General features: G+C 41.1%; 1 protein-coding gene across 1 annotated transcript in view; it reads right to left on the reverse strand.

The window, feature by feature from the left end:
* ATP7B (ATPase copper transporting beta) overlaps positions 1-16,693 on the reverse strand; it is a 45,714-nt gene extending 29,021 nt beyond the window's left edge. The window contains exons 1-9 of the mRNA XM_058179897.1: positions 16,472-16,693; positions 13,063-14,284; positions 11,596-11,838; positions 11,020-11,183; positions 9,723-9,884; positions 6,867-6,943; positions 6,138-6,312; positions 5,732-5,965; positions 2,489-2,580 (exon numbers count right to left, since the gene is read on the reverse strand). Coding sequence (XP_058035880.1) covers positions 2,489-2,580; positions 5,732-5,965; positions 6,138-6,312; positions 6,867-6,943; positions 9,723-9,884; positions 11,020-11,183; positions 11,596-11,838; positions 13,063-14,284; positions 16,472-16,693 — 2,591 coding nt within the window. The remainder of the gene's footprint in view (positions 1-2,488; positions 2,581-5,731; positions 5,966-6,137; positions 6,313-6,866; positions 6,944-9,722; positions 9,885-11,019; positions 11,184-11,595; positions 11,839-13,062; positions 14,285-16,471) is intronic.
* Positions 16,694-20,041: the final 3,348 nt, after the last annotated feature.

A 20,041-nucleotide genomic window follows, 5' to 3' on the forward strand; every position in this document is an offset into this window, starting at 1 on the left:
AGAACAAAGCAACTGCTATGGAACCGCTGCATAGGCTCTTAGGAAAAATACTGTTTGGTCTTGGGGAAAGTCAGAAAATAGGGCTTTTGAAGCAGTAAAGAACCTGCTCTCAAGTGATAGCCTGCTCATCCAATATCACGACTCACTACCCTAGTGCTGGTTTGCGATGCATCCCCTTATGGGGTGGGGCTGTACTCAGCCATAGACTTCCAAACGGCACAGAAGCCCCTATAGCTTCTACTCTAGAACGATGTCCTCCCAGAGAGGAACTACAGCCAATTAGACAAAGAAGCACTAGCCATTGTATCAGGGTCAAAAATTCCATGAGTATGTCTTTGGGCGGAATTTTGAAATCGTGACTGACCACAGACCGCTACTAGGATTACTGGCTGGCGATCACCAACGCCTGTGGCACTTTCGCCACGCTTGACCCGATGGACTATATTCTTAGCCGCTTACTCGTACAAGCTGCAGCATCGACCAGGAAAAGAAGTGGGCATGCAGACGCATTGAGCCGATGCCCACTACCAGGGGCGATCAAGACCCCACTCCGGGACGCCCATCCTCCTTATTGACTCGTTGACTCTGGCCCAGTCACATCAAGGAAGTGGCTCGGCATCATACCGACATTGTGTTAAGGACTGTACCGGTTGGGTACAGAGAGGGTGGCCGCTGCGCCGGCAGTTCAAAGAATTTGTTAAGAAACGAGATGAGCTCTCGGCTCAAGGGGGGTGCCTGTTATGGGGTGATCGTGTAATAATTCCTGTTAAGTTAAGGGAAAAGGTATTGGACCTCCTCCACGAGGGTCACCCAGGCATCGTAAGGATGAAGGGGTTAGCTAGAAGCTATGTTTGGTGGCCACTCATGGACGCAGAGATTGCTGAAAGGGTAGGGAAATGCCAAGCTTGCCAAGAGTCCAGACCTCTACCCCCAACAGCCCCAGTCAGAGAATGGGAAAAGCCCCAAGGGCCTTGGTCAAGAATCCACATTGACTTTGCTGGCCCCTTTCACGGCCAAACGTTCCTAGTGGTGGTGGACGCATTTTCCAAATGGTTGGAGATCACACTCATGAAGTCCACTACGGCCGAAGCAGTAATCGCAACCCTGCGCCACCTATTCGCAACTCACGGGTTGCCGGACACTCTGGTGTCCGACAATGGGCCCCAGTTCACGGCAGCCCAGTTTGAAGAATACCTGGCAGAGGAAGGCATCCGACATGCCCTCTCTGCGCCTTTCCACCCTGCGTCGAATGGCCTTGCAGAGCGTTCCGTCCGGAGCGCTAAGGAGGCATTGTCCAGGCTCAAGCCAGGTGACTGGCAAACAAAAATAGACTTTTTCCTAGCCGTCCAGCACAGAACCCCAAGCACGGCCACTGGGAAAAGCCCAGCCGAATTGCTAATGGGACGGAAACTCCGGTGCCCACTTGACCGCTTGAACCCCCATTACACACCCGAGGGTTACAAGGGGGAACTAGAAAAGACAAGGGAAATGAGCATAGGCGACCGGGTGTGGGCCCGAAACTATGGGGACGGCCCTAGTTGGTTCGCAGGACAAATAATAAAGATAACCGGCCCAAAATCGTACGTGGTAGAGCTACCAGACAACCGAGTGTGGCGGCGCCACATAGATCAGTTAAGGAAACGAATAACTGACCAAACCAACCAATAGAGACAGGTAATGACCAATACCATTTGAATCCACAGCTGACAATGACCCGGGAGGCGCAAGACTTAGCTGAGGTCCCAGAGTTCCAGCGACGCCATCAGGTCCCCGAGGAAACAGCAGGAAAATTCAAAATTAATCCAAGGCCGGATGGCCAAGAAAAAGAGTCGGCCAATAATCCGGAGCCCGATGGCCCAGAGAAAGAGCTGGGAGGAGAAAACAGCCCCTCCGACCAGCTCAAAACACCACCCAGAACTGAACCGCGCAGGTCAGAAAGAACTAGGAGACGCCCAGGTTATTTGCGTGACTACGTCGAAAAATAACATGTAAATAAATATGTAAATAGAGACAAAGTGTTTTCTGGGAGGGGAGGAGTGTTATGTATTAACGTTTGTACCTTTAAATATTTGAGCGGGAAATCAGCACATTGCTGATTGGACGAAGCCTCCAGCAGAACTGTATAAAAGGAGAGGTTTTTCCCCCCAGCCTGTTGCTGGGTTCACCCTATATTAAAGAGCTGTTGTCACTACCCTGGTCTCCAGCCTCGTTACTTCCAGAACTTAACAGACTTGTTCTTGTTATTGGATGGTGAAGGGATCATTAATTTCAAAGAAGAGTTTTTCAAGCACAATTTAATCTATTTAATCTACATACAGCAGTTTCTAACAGATGGATCAGAAGAACTATGTTTCAGTGTACCCTGAAAATCAATTACATCCACTACAATGCATTTACAGCCATCACTTCCATATTACTTTTTAAAGTTATCAAAAGAACTGAAAATATTGCTGCATAAAAAAGTGAAACATTTGTACTAACGACGTACCTGATTATGCAACTGTCAGGTCCAAGTGTCACTACAACAGCTTCTGTAGCTTGAAGAGAAATTAATTTAGCAAGCGCTTCTGATGTTTTACTCTGAAATAGAGGCAGATACATGTAGGTAGCCTTCACAATATACTTGTGCTGCTTCCAGTTAAATTTTACACGATGTATTCTAAGTATTGATATACACTCCACTTTCCACTAGCACAAGAGCAGAGTGGAATGATAGCTATCCTAAAGAGAGGGCCTAGATCAGGGGTGATATTCTCTTACTTTCACTACCAGTTCGCAAACGTGAGCGCATGCGCCACCTCCGCACACACGCAGAGCCTTCCGCACATGCACAGAGCATAAAAAACGGGACGTGATGACATCTGGGCGGGTGGGCGGAGCCTCCTGCAGCTGCTGCTACTGGTTTGCCCAAACCAGATAAAACCAGCCGAATACCACCACTGGCCTAGATCTGTGATGGCGAACCTATGGCACACGTCCCCGAAGTGGCACGCGGAGCCATATCGCCTGGCACATGCAGCGTCGCCTGTTCCTCTTCTGGGGATGCATGCACGATGATCAGCTGGCCTTTGTGAGTGCAGCAGTGCCAGAAACTGGAAGAGGAACGGGCCGTTTTCTTGTGTGATCATGTACACTGGCCAGCTGAATGTCACGCGCGCATGCATGCCAGAAACCTGGAAGACTAGCTGGCCAGCGCGTATGCGCGCGCCAGAAACCAAAAATTGATTTTTGGGTGCACACATGTGCCCTGGGCATCTCCTCTTCCAGGGCATGCCTTTGGTGCCAAAAAGGTTCGTCATCACTGGCCTAGATGCTAGAATTCCTTTCCATTAGTTATGCACTGTGCAAAAGCATTGCTATTTTAGAGAATGCAAGACAAAAGACCATTGTGTTTGAAATACACAAACAATCAGCATCTCTGGAAAACTCCTTTTCCTGGCAAACCTTTCATTGCTATTTCTTTACTAGATGCCTGTATTAGAATTTGATTTGTTTGCTCCTTTTTCCTCTTCTCTCTATGGTAACTGCCCATCTCTCTCAGCCTTTATAACCACTGCTGCTTTTCTTCCATAGTATAATGAAGCATATAAGAATGATTTATTTCTACGCAGTCCCAAAGCACATTAAATCACTTCACCAAGTTTGCATTTTTGTATACAATCAAAACATGCCTTGGAAAAAAATTAAGAAAAAAGGACAATTGAATCTTTTCACCATACTATGCTAATGCACTTGATAAATACACTGAATAGAATAGAATAGAATTTATTTTTTTTTATTGGCCAAGTGTGATTGGACACACAAGGAATTTGTCTTGGTGCATATGCTCTCAGTGTACATAAAAGAAAAGATACGTTCATCAAGGTACAACAACTATCAAGGAAACAACTATATCGTTTTTTTTACTATTCCAGAGACCTTCAAATGGAATTCACATATTATGCCAGCCTTGCATCCTGAGAGGTAGCTTGAACTGAAACGATCCAGCCAATCAAGATAATAAGTGAACTTCATGGTCAGTGGAAGATTAAATCCAATTCAGCTACTCAATGTTCAGACACAGATCAATACTACTCTAAGTAACTGTAAGATTGGGCAAACAAAATCTGATGCTCTGAATGCAACCTTCTTTTCAAAACTAAGATGCAGCAGGAGGCTGTTAAGGCAAGGGAGTTCTTGCTAGTGAAGGTTGCTGGTAGAAAGTTAGTCCTAGAGAAGCTCACTCGTCATTTATATTAAATGAATATATGGTAATATGAATAAACTGTGAAGAGTGATTCTCAGCCTATCTGCGGACCACTGGGAGGCTGCAATGTCTTCACAGGGGGTCAGCAAAGACTTGAAAAAATGTGATGATTTAAATCTTGAGTTAAGTCTTGGGGGGTCCGTGGCCCATGGCCACAAAAGGTATTTAAAGGGGGTTTGAGATAAAGAAAAGGTGGTGGCATTTGTTCCTGACAAGAATTGCAAGAATGTTTAAGGATAAATCCAAAAAATGTTGGAAGCGTCATCAAACACCTGGATCATATTACCATATGGGGTGGACATGTGTTGAAGTGAAAAGATATTGGACTAAGATACACACGTGGTTGGAGAAAATGATTAAAAGACACATAGACTTTAAGCCAGAAGTCTTTCTGTTGGGAATTATTCCTGAGATATATACTAGAGATGTAAAATATTTGAATGTGAATATTATTACAGCAGCTAGGATTGTGTTTGCTAAAAATTGGAAAAATGAGAAATTACCTTTGCAAGATGAAATGATTAGGAAGATGATGGAATGTGCAGAGATGAGTAAATTGACATTTGAAATTAGAGACCAAGATGATAAGCAATATTATAAAATATGGGATTTATTCTGTAACTGGTTAGATGGAAAATATGTTAGAAAAGAAGATATATTTACGAAAGAGACGTGTATTTTGAGATTGCACAAGAAGATATGTAAACACCCCTTCAGCATATTGAAATTGTTTGATGTGAATGATTTTTTCTCTTTTTTTGTTGTGGAAAAATAAAATTTTCATTAAAAAAAAAAAGAGATAAAGAAAAGGTAGAGAACCACTGATCTATCCTGCTTATCTCTGTCAATTATACTGGCTTGCATATTTCCATCTCTGATTGCTTTTACATAAATCTTCTGAATATTTTTGTTCTACTGTCGTTTTAAAAATTGTACACTAAGCTGAATATTTTAAGGACATGGTGCAAGTTTCTAAGAAACTGTATAAAGTGATGGGCAGCAACCTTTGTTTGAGAAGTTGCAGGGGATACGCCGATTGCAGAAATGGACGGGATCCATTTTATCGATTTGTTTTATTCATTTATTTCATTTATTGGAGTCAAAAGGCCAGCACTAAGAAGATTAAGTTCAATCCTTAAAGAATAAAATGAAAAGTACAGTAGAAATTAAAAGATTTAAGTTAAGGCATTAAGTCATTGCCCAGCCATATTCAACACTGAACAGGCATTACTTTCAGAGATGGAAATTGTGGCATGTTTGCAACCTTGTATGTATATGGTATACAATACATTATCCACCAGCGAATATGTCTCATATCTAAAGATATATGGACATTGACAATATGGCCATTTAGCAAGTCATCACATGACCAGACTTGATTTTACCACCACTTTTACCAAGGTTGTTAAGGAGATCATTGCTGTCATTAAGAAAATCATGTGGTTGCTAAGTAAATCTGGCCTTTAGCCCTCGAGAAATACCAACCTTTGCTATGTGTTCCAGCCATCTTCCAAGAGCTATGAATACAAACAGCATTGGTGGGGTGTCAAAAAATGTGATGGGACTGCTCTCAGCCTTCTCAGTAATTGCAACTATCAAAATGATACATGAATAGACATAAGCAGTTGATGTAGCCAATACTATCAGGACATCCATGTTGGCCATTTTATGCTTTAATGACTTGTAGGCTTGGACATAGAAGTACCATCCACCCAGGAACTGGAAGGAAGGGAGAGAGAGAGAGAAAGAGAGAGAGAGAGAGAGGGGGAGAGGCGAGCAATTAGCTTTCCATCATGTCCTGTTTGCGTGTGTCAATAGAACTTTTTAAAGATTTATAGATGACTATATAACAGGAGATCTCAAAAACAGAGTATTTAAAGAACCTCCATACCTGAACCAAAGTACAAAGTACAAAGAAGAGAAGGTTTAGAATAGACAGTCCAGGAATCACGTTTTGCTCCAACACCATTGTTTCATGATGGTCATCAATGGGCAATAACATATAAACCATTAAGACCAAAACCGGAATACCAAACACCAGGCTGCATAAGAATGATTTCTTCCATCTGCAATGGCAGAGAATCCACACTGTTAGAAGGTGAAGCATCCCTCACAACTTGATTGACAAAAGCAAATTATACCACGTTTACTCCTACAGATATCACTGTCATCAGATTTGATACAAATCAGCCCTGAACATAGATTTGTGTGCTCGAATGTTTTATTGTGGCACCTATATGCGTGCAGAGCTACAATATTTGGCTTGCAAAAATCTGGATGACCATTAGCCAAATGTCACGTTTTGCCACTCAGCTATGATAGCCCATCCATGCAGAGAAGTATAAAACAAAGGCAATGAAGACTGTATAGTAAAAGGCATGGTGTGTAGTTGGTCAATCAGATCAGAAACGATTAGTTTAGAAGTTATTCATGAAAAATGAGAAATGTCCTCATTTCTCCTCCCCTTGGCAACAAAGAATTCCTCGATCTGTAATATTTCAATGACTGCTGGGAGAAGAAAAGGTGTTTTTTCAATGGATGGATGTTTTTTTCAATGGATGGATATCTAATTGGAAAGCATTTGTTTATTAAATATTCTTTTGTTGGCAGATATACTCACTGTTGGATCTCCTGTTTATAATCCAAGTTATGATCTTTTGGATCTCTTTTAGCCAAAGATGCTTTAAAACCAATTTCCTTTATAACAAGAAGCAAAGAAATACCATTACAAAAATAAATACAAACAGTTATTAGATTATTATGTTACACTAATAAATGGTACTTTATTAATTACCAGAACTGCTTTTGAAAAAAAAATCGTAAGCCTTACTTTTACTCATGGTGAATACCACTCAACGTCCAAATACTGCAGGTTTGCTGATTAGGAATTTGGAAACTTTACCCCAGGGGTCTGCAAACTTGGCTCTTTTAAGACTTGTGGACTTCAGCTCCCAGAGTTCCTCAGCCAGCAAAGCAGGCTGAGGAACACTGGGAGTTGAAGTCCACAAGTCTTAAAAGAGCCAAGTTTGCAGACCCCTGCTTTAGCCCAATAAGATAGTCCTCAATTTATACTCACAATTGAGCTCTGAATTTAGGCTGTAAGTCAGTGAGATGCCCATGTGACTGCCTTGCTCAATGACCACAATCCTGACTCCCTGTTGCATCATTAAACGACCGTGCAGGTTGTTAAGCAGACAGAGTGAAAGAATCACCTGTCGAAGGAGAGCAAGCAGCTCCCCCCTCCATGTGCAGAAGGAAACTGCAGCACTGGGCTGGAGAAAAGACGCTCAGATGATGAAGATTTGACCTTCCTTGCTCTACCAACGGACTTCCTTAGTCAGTCTCTTTGAGAGCAAAAGCACTGCCTGACGGATTAATTTTATCCTGCTCAGGGCGGAGTTTCTCTTTTACGCAGGAGAGGAACTGCAGTACTAGACTGGAGAAAAGAATCTCCGATCACCAAGATTTGACCTTTTTCGCTCAAGTCCAGCACTGCAATATGAGAGGCTAGGTCAGGGGTGTCAAACTCAAGGCCCATGGGCCAGATCTGGCCTGTGGTGTACTTAGATCTGGCCCGCAGGGCGCCCTGGAAACAGTGAAGGACCAGCCCATGATGCTTCTGCCAGCAAAAATGGAGCTCGGGAAGGCTGACCTCCTGAGCTCCGTTTTCACTGGCAGAGTGCTCGAGCCTCCATAGGCATCCCCAACACGAATGACACCGAGCTGGCCATTCCCATCCTGGCCACACCTATCTGCCCCCCCCCCGGGGTCAAACACAATCCTGGTGCGACCTTCAATGAAATTGAATTTGACACCCCTGGGCTAGGTGAAAAAGTCCATTTGTGGTGAAAAAGTCCATTTTCACCACAGGGCTAGGTAAAAGAATCCATTTTCACCCAGCCTCCCTGAGAGCAAAAATGCTCCTTGACAAAGAAACTCCAGCCTGCTCAGGCAAAATCAACCCATCAGACAGAGTTTTTGTGTTCTCAAAGAGACCAGGTGAAGGAGTCTTTCCAATGCTGATGATCTGGAAAGCCAGCAGGGAAGAGTCCACATGGTGTTCACGTGACTGTGGGGAGTCTGGCAACCTACTGTAAGTGCAACAGCTGTAAATTTAGACTGCAGGTGGTAAAAATCCTTCATTCAGCGCCATCATAATATTGAACAGTTGCTAATGAGTGGCTGTTGGGTGATGATTATCTATGTATCTGGTAGATGCTGGGTTAGGGAAGATTACCATACTGATTGCAACTTTCTAAAAAATGCAAAACAGCACAAAAGTTGCCAATGGTCTTCTGATATCAATCATTCATCTAGGCCAGAGGGTGGGGAATGATGGCCCATTTATGACTTGTGGACTTTAACGCTCAGAATTTCTTGGAGTTGAACTCCACAAGTCATAAAGGCGCCATCATTCCTCACCCCTGATCTAGGCAATCCAGTTGAGATTTACCACCTTCCCAGACCTCTGGAGACCAGTCGTAGCTCCTTAGGTGATAAGTGTCTGTATATCTGGGAGATGCCAGGTTAGCGAAGACTATCTTATTGATTTGCAGCTTACTAAAAAGGGCAAAACAGCACAAAAGTTGCCAGTGGTCTTCTAATATCAATCATTCATCTAGGCCAGGGGTATCAAACTCAAGCCCCAGGGGCTGGATGTGGCCAGCGGGGTGCTTAGATCTGGCCCAGGGGCTGCCCTGGAAACAGTGAAGGACTGACCCACAGAGCCTCTGCCAGGAAAAACAGAGCTCGGGGTGGGGGTGGGGGCACATGCGGCCCTGTCAAACTCCATTTTTGTTGGCAGAGGGTAGTAGAAGGCTGCCGTAGCCAGAAATGGAGCTTGGGAGCCCTTTTTCACTGGCAGAGTGCTCAGGCCATCCCAGGTGCCCCCAATGGGAGTGACATTGAGCTGCCCATGCCCACCCAGGCCTGCCCATTCTGGCCCCCCGAGGTCAAACACAACCCTGATGTGGCCCTCAATGAACTCGAGTTTGACACCCCTGATCTACGCAATCCAGTTGAGATTTATCACTTATTCCCAGGCCTGGGAACTGCACAGCTATTGCAGCAGTCTCCTCTGAACATTCCAGAAGTGTGGACTTCAACTTCCTGAATTCTGAGTATAGAAATGGCTAGTTTATTATTGTGGAAAAGCAACAAGCTGAATTTCGATGTTAATGCTTTATTCTACTGCAACAGAGGGAGTCAGAAGTCAGTGCTTTTTTCTTCTTTTCTCCCCCCCGCAACTTTTCTTTCCCATTCTCCTCCTCACTGTAGCTTCCTGTTTGCTTTTGTATTTTTGTATTTTATTCTATAATTTAATAAAATGTTTAAAGACTGCAACTTCCAGAATTCGCGACAACGGCTACACTGGATTGGGTACTCTGAGCATAAAAATTTGGAATGTGTCTGAACTGGGGAAGATTAAATACAATGATAATATTAATTAATAGAAATGTTTGTTTTAATAGCTTACCTCAACAATTTTTATAATGTCTCGGGGACCAATCACTTCTGGATCATAACGAACACGGGCTTTTGAAGTGGCTAGGGCTACAGATGCATAGAGAATGCCAGGGGTTTCAGTAAGCTTGGATTCAATGCTATGAACACATGAACTACAAGTCATCCCTAGAATCTAAGCAAAATTTCAGTTAGTTGTCAGCACAAGAATTTTTTTTTTGGGCTGTCAGATCGACCATTGCTCCCTTGTATTTATATCTCCCATGTTTTTTTTTAAAAATGCACTAAGTTTCATCAGTATGGTACTTTACATAACCTTCTGAAGTTCCAGATCAAAAGAGCATCCATAGAAGACAGAAAATGAAAGGGAAATCCAGCCAGCTTTCCTTAATCTAGTGTTATATGCTAAATCTTATCACATGCTAGCTGTGAGATGGGCTGGCAATTTATTGGGGATTCTCAACTGTTGTATTTGCCTTTCATAAGCAACTCTGCAACAATTCTTACATTGCAAAGTACCGTATATACTCGAATATAAGCCGATCCGAGTATAAGCCGAGGTCCCCAATTTTACCCCAAAAACTGGGGTAAACTGGGGACTCGAGTATAAGCCGAGGGTGGGAAATGAGGCACCTACCGGTTGGGGAAACCCTCCCTCCCTCAGCTGAGAAGGCTGGCGGCTCCCCCGCCCCGCCCTCTCACTGCACCGGCAGGGCTTCCCCGCGCCGTCCGGTAAAATGTGAAAAAAAGAAAAAAAACAAAACTCGAGTATAAGCCGTATATACTCGAGTATAAGCCGAGGGGCTTAAAAAAAAAAACTCGAGTATAAGCCGTATAGACCCGAGTATAAGCCGAGGGGACGTTTTTCAGCACAAAAAACGTGCTGAAAAACTCGGCTTATACTCGAGTATATACGGTAAGTACATTCCCTTGGTCAATCTTTTTTTCTTGGGAACATCTCAGATGCTCACATTTGTCAGAAGTAGCTGGAATAAATGTAGAATTGTATGTATATATGCAAATCTATCCAACTGGCATTCTGTTTTAGAACTTTAGATTCAAACAAAATTACAAAGTACAAGCACAGATGTACAGAAAACTATGGGTGTATAAAAATATGACTTTAATTGCAAAGCTAATTGTGTGACCTGCATTTAAAATTTGCAGCTGGAATCTAAAATTCAGTGTTTCAAAAGTCATATGCATGAACCTAAAAGAAAGGCAATCTACTCCTTGTTTAATATTCATCGCTGTATTTTTCTGTTTGGGATCAATATGAAGCTTCTAAGACTTTGGGTCATGATGCTCACCTTAAGATCTATGGTCCTGTCTGTGGCAGCATAATCTTGTAAAACTGAAGCTCCAAAACCCAATTTCTCAATCAACTGGATTATTTCAAGAGGCTGAATTTTATCTGGTTTATATATTACCTCCACTTTCCCTGCCATCAAGGCAACAAGCACAGAGACTATTCCTGTAAATACAGAGCTGCATCAGACAAATAAATTCTTTCCCGTGTCATACCCAACAGCCTAAACACAGTGGTAGCACTCAGTCCAGACTTAAAGTGTAATCTTTATTACTTAATCCAGTTATCATTTTAGGTAGCCTGATGAGAAAGTAGATCTTTCTCAAATCTATTGTCTTCCCTTCTAAGCAGATATTTTTACAAGGCATGTCTAACACCGAATCAAAGTTGTATTCATGTCATTGTTAAGTACTTAACACTTGAGGTTAGGTTCATTTTAATAGTTATTCACATAACAGTAAAATGCTAAAATAGCCCGTATAGTTATTTAACAAGCTAAATAATCAGCAATGGCTGAATGCCACTGTTTCAAAGGAGAACCCAAACAACATAAAGAAAAATGTGCCCGCTATTTTACCATTTTCTTTTTGTAACTTCTTCTCAATGCTTGAAACACACGATGTACAAGTCATGCCTGTTACAAGTAGGACACATTTTATGGTGTCTCTTTTGCTGGACAATTCTGGAAAATTAGTGCACAACTTGGTTTCTGGCAAAAATACACCTTCAGATGACAGTTCTGGGACTTTGTTTTTGAAGGAAACAGAGGTCATCTCACTCAGCTCTATACCTCCGTCAGTAGGTTTTCCAATTACTGTATCTAAAATAAGATCAAAATTGCATGAATGTGCGGAGCAGAAGAAACATTAGTTAATCATTATCCCAAAAGTATTTTAGGTTGCTTTCAGAAGCATTGCCTTCCTTCCTAGCAGTACTATATTTCTGAAGTGAAGTGAAAGATTTTGAACAAATGTGTGTTGGAATGCCAATCCCAGATGGATTTTAATTTTCAAAACATGACAGATATGGAAACACATCTGAGAGATTTGAACTATTTAAAACATGGATTGGCATTCTTTTTGTATTGAAGACCACATTCTGTCAATGATAATTAATTGAGGGCTTTTAGGCTGGACAGAGCAAGCAAGCTGAGGAGAAGAACACCCATTGTCTCTGACACCCGCTTTTTTCCTTTTCTTGAAAGCTTCTTCCTTCCTTTTCCAAAACATAAGATTCTTATAAGACCTGTGATTTCTGGCAAAACAAATTGCTTATGCCAGTCAGGCCTACTTAGTATTTTGATGGAAGACTACCTGAGAATATTAGGACCGTAGGTTAAACGGGAAAATTGGTTCTTAAAAAGGGAATGGCAAACCCATGCTAGGGAAAAGCAAAACTCAGGGTTAGAGCTAGAGTCCACGAAGTCACCAGGAGTAAAGTCTGATCTAAATATTTTTTTCCAAATATTTTGTTATGTTAAAAGATAACAAGTTACAATGATCTTATCCTGCACACGATGGCTGTTCCATCAGCAGTCCAGAATATTATTATTCTGAAATAACTCTATTAAGTTTATGGATATGGCAAAGGAAGTCTATGCTGGACATAGTTTTTGGCTTCCTACACAGGACAAAGTTTGATGGGCTTAAAAACAGTAAGCATAAAAATTAGCTTCTAACTATGTCTGAGGGAACTGAGAATTAGTTTCTATTGATTTACAGATTATCCAAGCATCCTTTTTATCTTTCAAGGACAGATCTAACCCTGCAACTAAAAGAGAGACACATTTAATGAACAGAACTCATGTGTTCCATATTAATGGAAAGCTATAGCCACAGTTTCTAAATAAATATATGGGTTATTTATGACACCAGGTATTTTAGTATTAAATACTTAGCTTCTAACCCTAGGCCGGGCCTTATAAATTTGTGTTCTAAATTTTAACCCAATCAGAAGCATGTTTGGGAATTTAAAATTCATCAGTTAACACAAGAGTTTTCATGCATCTTGATTCAATAGCAGAAAAAGCTGTATCATACAATACCTGTTAGGACAAAAGCATCAAATCCCATGTCTTCTACAGCAGCTCGTATCTCTTCAGAGTTGGTCATAACAGAATTGTAAGACACAGCTGCAGTACCTTCAGTTAAAGATACAGAGATGTGCATTACCCCTTTCTTTTGGGATATGGAGCCTTTAATAGAATTTACACAAGAATTGCAGGTCATTCCATCAATTCTAAGGAGAGCTGTACTGCATCCATTTGCCCACTGTACTTGGGAAAGGTGACTGAAGGAAGGTACAGAAGAGACAGCATTTGAGATCATTCGTCCATTTTGGCCTTCCTCTCCACAAGAAAAAACTACGTTAAGGTTACCAGGGGTAATGGCTTGGATGGCTTGCTGCAATGAAGGTGGAGTGATGAGCTTTTGGTCAAACCACACAGTAATCTTTTTTCCTTCCAGGGATACCCTGGTACCTTGTACTCCAGTCATCTTTGAAATCAAACCTTCCATATTGTTGACACAAGATCTGTCATGCATTCCTTCGATTTCTAGTACTGCAACGCATGTACTGGATCCAATGTTGTCCCCAGTATTTCCATCGCCATTATGTTCACTGGACATTTTTACATTTATCTGCTGTAAGCGTTCAACATCAATGAAACCTAGTTCCAACGGGGTTTGCTTATGCTTTATGGTGCATTCATATCCCAGGCCGTCTATACTATTCTTTAGTTCTTCGGGCTTAATAATAAGGGGATGGTAAACAATGATAGCTTCTTGGTTGTTGAGGGCCACTTTGATTTTCTTCACCCCGTGTAATTTCCCAATATTTTCTTCAATAGTATGGGTACAAGACTGACAGGTCATGCCTTCTATTTTCACCTTAATAACAGCTTCACTGGACCATTGGCCTGAAGCCTGGGTTGCCTCTACAACATTGGTATCAAATCCCAGTTTTTTAATTTCCTGGCAGATTTGCTGAGAGCTTATTTCCAGTCCCAAATATTTTACAGTTACTTGGCTTTGTTCAAGAGATCCCTTGACATTCACAATTCCTGATAACTTGGAAATTTTGTCCTCTATGGATTGGATGCATTCTTGGTTGATGATACCCGAAAGATCAATGGTAGTTGTGTTTATTTGAGAATGAAGAGAAGGTGAATGACCCGAATCTCCCTCAAAACTGAGGTTGGTAAAAGCAAGCTTCTGTTTCGATGCCAAGGCTGATATGTGGCCAGGTGAAAGGTGCTGAGGCTCAGCCTGAATTGAAAAAAAATTTAAACCAAACATTAATTCTGCTGTTTTAAATATGAGATGAAGTAATAACAAACTTTTTGTGTGTGCTTGCTATTTATTTGTTAGGAATACTATCTTTAGATACTTCTAAAGCGAACAGTTGTGAATGTGCTATTCATAGTCTTTAAAATCAATGTATTTCTGTACTCACAAAGAATTGTTTAATTGAGAGATCATGTATTTTCTTCCAAAAGTCAAGCAACAGGAGTGTCCCTTAGCAAGAGCAGGGGACACTGAGAGCAAAATACAACTTTCTGATCATTTTATTTACACATGTCTGAATAATACTTGGGAGCGGGAGGAAGGACTTTTGGAACTAACAGCTAGCCATACCCTTCTGGGATTCGAACCTGGGCTTGCTTGCATATTAGGCAGATGTATTACTGGTAACCTCCCAGTTCATGTCTTGCACTGAGCTACCATTTTGTTTCTTACCCAAGCCTCACTTGCCTGGTTTACAAATTGTGCTAAAGCATAAACCATGATTAATGAAACATAAATTTACCAAACATGCTAAAATACACTCAGCCCTTCAATTACCAGGACTGAACTCTTATAAAATCGGAGTGCCACATTAAATTAGACAGCCACCATAGTTCAAAGTATGTTCTATACTTCTAATCTAAACACAATACAGAAACCTGAGCTTCTACTTGCTGAAAAACTGATACTCAAAATCTTCAGTCTTCAGCACATTTTCATTAGGCTTACCCATATTTTCCTGTTTAGTGAGCCAACCATTTAAGGAGAAAACCCAAACTTAAGAATTAAAAAAAAAAGCCACATTGACCCAGGATACTATGAGTAAAACGGGGTGAAGTGGGGAGATCCAATAAGCAGTGGTGGGATTCAGCCAGTTCGCACCACTTCGGGAGAACCGGTTGTTAACTTTCTGAGCAGTTTGGTAAACTGGCTGTTGGAAGAAATCATTAGGGCAGGGAACCGGTTGTTAAATTACTTGAATCCCACCACTGCCAATAAGTACAGGTAGACCTCAACTTACAACAGTTCATTTAGTGACCGTTTGAAGTTACAATGCCACCAAAAAAAGTGACTTATGACTGTTTTTCACATTCTTATGACCACTGCAGTATCTCTATAATCACATGAGTAAAATTCAGAAGCTTAGATATCAGCTCATATCTGTGAAAGTTGCAGCGTCCCAGGGCCATGAGATCACCTTTTGCGACCTTCTTACAAGCAAAGTCAACGGGAAAGCCAGATTCACTTAACAACCATATTACTAATTTAACCTCTGCAGTGTTTCACTTAACAACTATGACAACTAGGTCATAAAATGGGGTAAAATTCACTTAGCAAATGCCTCACTTAGCAATGGTCAAAGTGAAGGACTACTTGTAATTCTGCCTTAGACCTCTTGAAATCTGTCACAACAAAAAAAGTTTTCTAACAAGACCAACAAGCAAAACACCAATTTATTTTGTCAAGTGATTTTTTTTTATTATCAGGAAGTTTCAAATTAGTTTGTTTAAAACAAGCGACAGGAAAGAACTAAACCTAAGTGTAAAGTAATAAAACTAGGTACAGTTGAGTATTATGTATGATCCAAGGCTTTTAAGAAAACTCACATTAACCTACATATCTACAGCTGCTTACACTGCTGCAGTTTATTGAACTGAGAATTTATTGCTAGTGTCAATGTCCAATAATGAGCTTATCTGTAATTGCAGTTTGTCTCTCTTTCCAATCAATTACTATTATGAAAACCCTACATGCAGCCCAAGATTGGATACCCTGTAATAGCCAAACCACTGGCTGATGCAGTTGTGGAAACGTTTTCTCCGCCAATAAAAAAGGAAAGTTTTTTTTTATTATTCTGGAGAGAAAAAGAGATGCTCCTGCCACATATTATAATTTTACACAACCATAAGATTACAGAAACTGCTACTAAACTGAATGTTTCAAGAGAAGTCGCTGCATTCTCTCTGTATGAATACAGCTTACATTCATACCACAACTTGTAACTCCACCGAGTTACTCCATGAGGCTTCCTTCAAGGGCACAGACATTGTACTTCAGCCTGAATTTCCCACACACACAAAAAAAAAACCCACTCCAAACACACAGCTCAAACCACAACGTAGGTCCAGACAGGTTAATCTGAATCCCTCCAGCCCCTTGTAAACTGACCTGTCTGTCATTTCTGTCCGGTGTTCCTGGAAAGTCCCTGGAGGAAGCGTTTTTCTCTTTTGGAAATGCATCATTCGTTCTCACAAGAGCTCCTTGCCTGCAACATTCCTTATCTTGCAACATACACATATTTTTAGAAGACTGCCTTTTACCAAAATTAACCAGATTGATGTTTTTGTGGTTCAGAGTTGCCACTGAGGACTGGCTTGTTCTCAGAGACATTCTTCTTTTTTTGCTGTATTTTTCTACCTCCTCATGGTACTGACCGCCAAATGAAGAAGTGTTGGTTGCTTCATTTAGTATTCCAAGAATTCCTCCTCCCCTGCCCTCCCTACTCTCTGGATGGTCAGATCACTGCCTGAACCTTTAGCCTTCTCCTCTATCCATAGATTATGACTCCACTGCGCATGGTTACAAATAGGGTTTTATTTTTTCCCACCCATTGTCTTCCTCATACTCATTGAAAAATGGCATTTAATACGATTAATCTTTGTACATAGCTCTCCAATGTCCTCAGCCAAGACGGCCTTTCACAAGCTTGTCAAATATGGCCTGGGTGAGGCAATCCCATGTATAATTAACTCTTCCAGCCGAACTGTCTTTCATCTTCAATCAAAAGCATGTTCAAAACACTGGGAACCTAGATTTAAAGAGATCAGTTTTTAAATATGAAAAGGGTAAAATATTTATCGAAGTTTTGATGTGCGACAGACAGAAAATGCGAGCTGTGTGATGAAAAAGTCCTATTAACAAATGCAGGAGGAATGAAAATATCAAGCAAAGGTACTTTATGAATTATATTTATCCAATAAAAAGAGTCTGAGAGTAAATGTTATCTAGCTTTTCTTTTTTGCTGCAATCTCTTCTTTTTTGCTCCTATCTCACTGACATGACTTCTGAAGTCTGCGAGTCTCAGATAATGAATTGGTGGCAGTTTATTCTCCATATAGAATTTCATTTCTCATTGTGTTTACTAAATGAAGCAAATCAAGTTTGCTATTATTTCAAAATTCAATTGATGTTTGCGAATCTCAGAATAAATCTGGTGCAGTTCATTTTCTATGTAGAATTCCATTTCACCATTGTTTACTAAATGAAGCAAATCAAGCTTGCTATTATTTCAAAATTCAATTGTTGTTTGCTTTTAGCAAATTTTTTTGAATTTGTATATGCTAACTAAAACACTACTGCCAGGCATCAAGCTCTCTAAAATTTTACCGAAACAAGCTTCCTTTGTCTATGCCACAACTTCAGCAAGGTTTCGTTATACTTTCTTAGGAAAGCTGCGAGATAGTTTTTCAGGAGATTCTTAACAATTTTTTTAAGCACATTGCTAAAGTATTGTTCCCAATTCTCCAATCAGTAAGCAGCTCCCTGGAGCAGCTTTGATTTCTTTTGAAATAAAACTATGGCTGTAAAACTGTAATGTTTGCAGTTATTTGCATATTCATAAAGTAAATATCAATGCAGGCACACAACGTAGAACAGTGATAGCTAACCTTTTGCCATTGTGCACCAAAAGCGGGGAGAGTGCGGGTAGGGTTGCGCGCGTGTGCCCACACCCATAATGCAATGCCCCCCGTATGCCTCATCCCCCATGCATGTGTGCGTGATCCCTCACGCATGCACACAGGACCCCCTGCACTCCCCCAACCCTCGCGCATGCACGCAAGACCCCTGTGCATGTGCATGTATCTCCCGCATGGGCCCACCCCTGCACCAGAGTCCCGAAAATCAGCTGGCCGGTGGGAGTTGTGTGTGCATGTGTGGTAGAGCTGAGCTGGACGACAGCTCACGTTCCTGCAGAGAGGGCTCCGTGTGCCACCTCTGGCACGCATGCCGTAGGTTTGCCATCATGGACGTAGAAGCAGGGAACCTGTGGACCTGCCGATGTCACTGCACTACATTTCCCAGCATGCTTCATCATTTGCCGTACTGGTTGGGGATGCTGAACTCCTACTTCATTAAACATCAACAAACTCACCTCAAATGCTACATAACTCAATCCAAGTTTGTCAAATATCTCTATCCTCTCCTCCCAGCATACTTATCTAACAGTGTTGTGATAGTATCCTTCCCTAGTCCCAAAGGTGTTTTTCAAGAGGCAACTGGACTTTCTGGTTTTTCTTTGAAGACTTTTGCTTTTCATCCAAGAAGCTTCTTCAGCCCATCCTTCCTAGTGTTCCTAAATTCCCAAACCCCCATAACTTTAAACTTAAAACTGTCTACTGTTGACCTCACCACCTTCCTAAGAGGTCTGTAAGGGGCGTGCATAAGCGCACCAACATGGCTACCGTCCCTGTCCTACTGTCTCCATTTATTGGTATCCATTTCTTGTATTCATAATCATGTTTATACTTATATCCATTATCCTATACATGTTTGACAAATAAATAAAAAAAATAAAAAGTAAAGAAATCTTAGTTTCTCCTCAGAAAAGGATTTGCATTAGAGTATCTTCAGGTCGAATGAAGAAGTTCTTCCCCTGTTTTGATGTCTCCCCTCTGATTCATATCTCAGTTTAAAGGAAGGGTTTTTCCACATAATCACAGAAAATGTCCTTACAAACTGTAGCATGAAAACACCTAGCCTGATCTTGGAGGAGGAAACACGCCCCCTTTTCACAATCTTTTGGATCCTCTCACAACAAAAGCATCTTAAAAGGCACTAAACAAAAGGAATGTAATTCAAACTTCAGTCTCTAAAATAAAATTGAAGAAAGGGAAAAGATGTTTAATAAGAGAATATAGCAGATCAAATGTGCTTATGCATTAAAGCAGCTTATTCTCGAAAAACAGGATGCCTCTTCCCTAAGAGTGAAATGCGTTAGGCTGAGAGAGAGAGTGATTGGCCCAAGTCAACCATGTCTAAGGTAGGACTAGAACTCATAGTCTCTTGATTTCTAGCCTAGTGCCTTATACCAAACTGGCTGCTAATGTTATTTCAACAGGAGAAGGAATCATCTTATTTTAGATTAAAGTATTACTTATTTGTTGGTTTAGAGAAATGATGGTTCCTATTGCCTAAGCGGTAAGAAAATAATTTCAACAGATGCATCCCTTGGAGTTGTCCATTCTTCTGGAAAGAACCACAATGTTTATTAGAACACATTAACCTGTGTTTACATGTCACTCTAAGCTAAGCTTCATACATTAATGCATAAATCAAGGATTTCCCTATCATTCGCTCAGTTTTAAGACAAGATTGTGAAATATGTAACCCTTCATATATTGTGTCTTATACTCATAACTCCCAGCTGGTAAAAGCATTAAGAATGAAGACTGTAATCCAAAATACTTAGATCTGTTTTCTTACCACTGTTTGGACTTGATAATGTTGAATTACAATCTCTATCAGTCCCCATCATCCACCTCTCACAATACTAGACAACACAGTATCAACAGTAGAAACCTTCAAATTTCTAGGTTCTATCATATCGCAAGATCTAAAATGGACAGCTAACATCAAAAACATCATTAAATAAGGACAACAAAGAATGTTCTTTCTGTGCCAACTCAGTAAGCTCAAACTGCCCAAGGAACTGCTGATTCAATTCTACAGAGGAATTAT

The sequence above is a fragment of the Ahaetulla prasina genome, chromosome 1 (assembly GCF_028640845.1).
Source record: "Ahaetulla prasina isolate Xishuangbanna chromosome 1, ASM2864084v1, whole genome shotgun sequence".
NCBI lineage: Eukaryota > Metazoa > Chordata > Lepidosauria > Squamata > Colubridae > Ahaetulla > Ahaetulla prasina.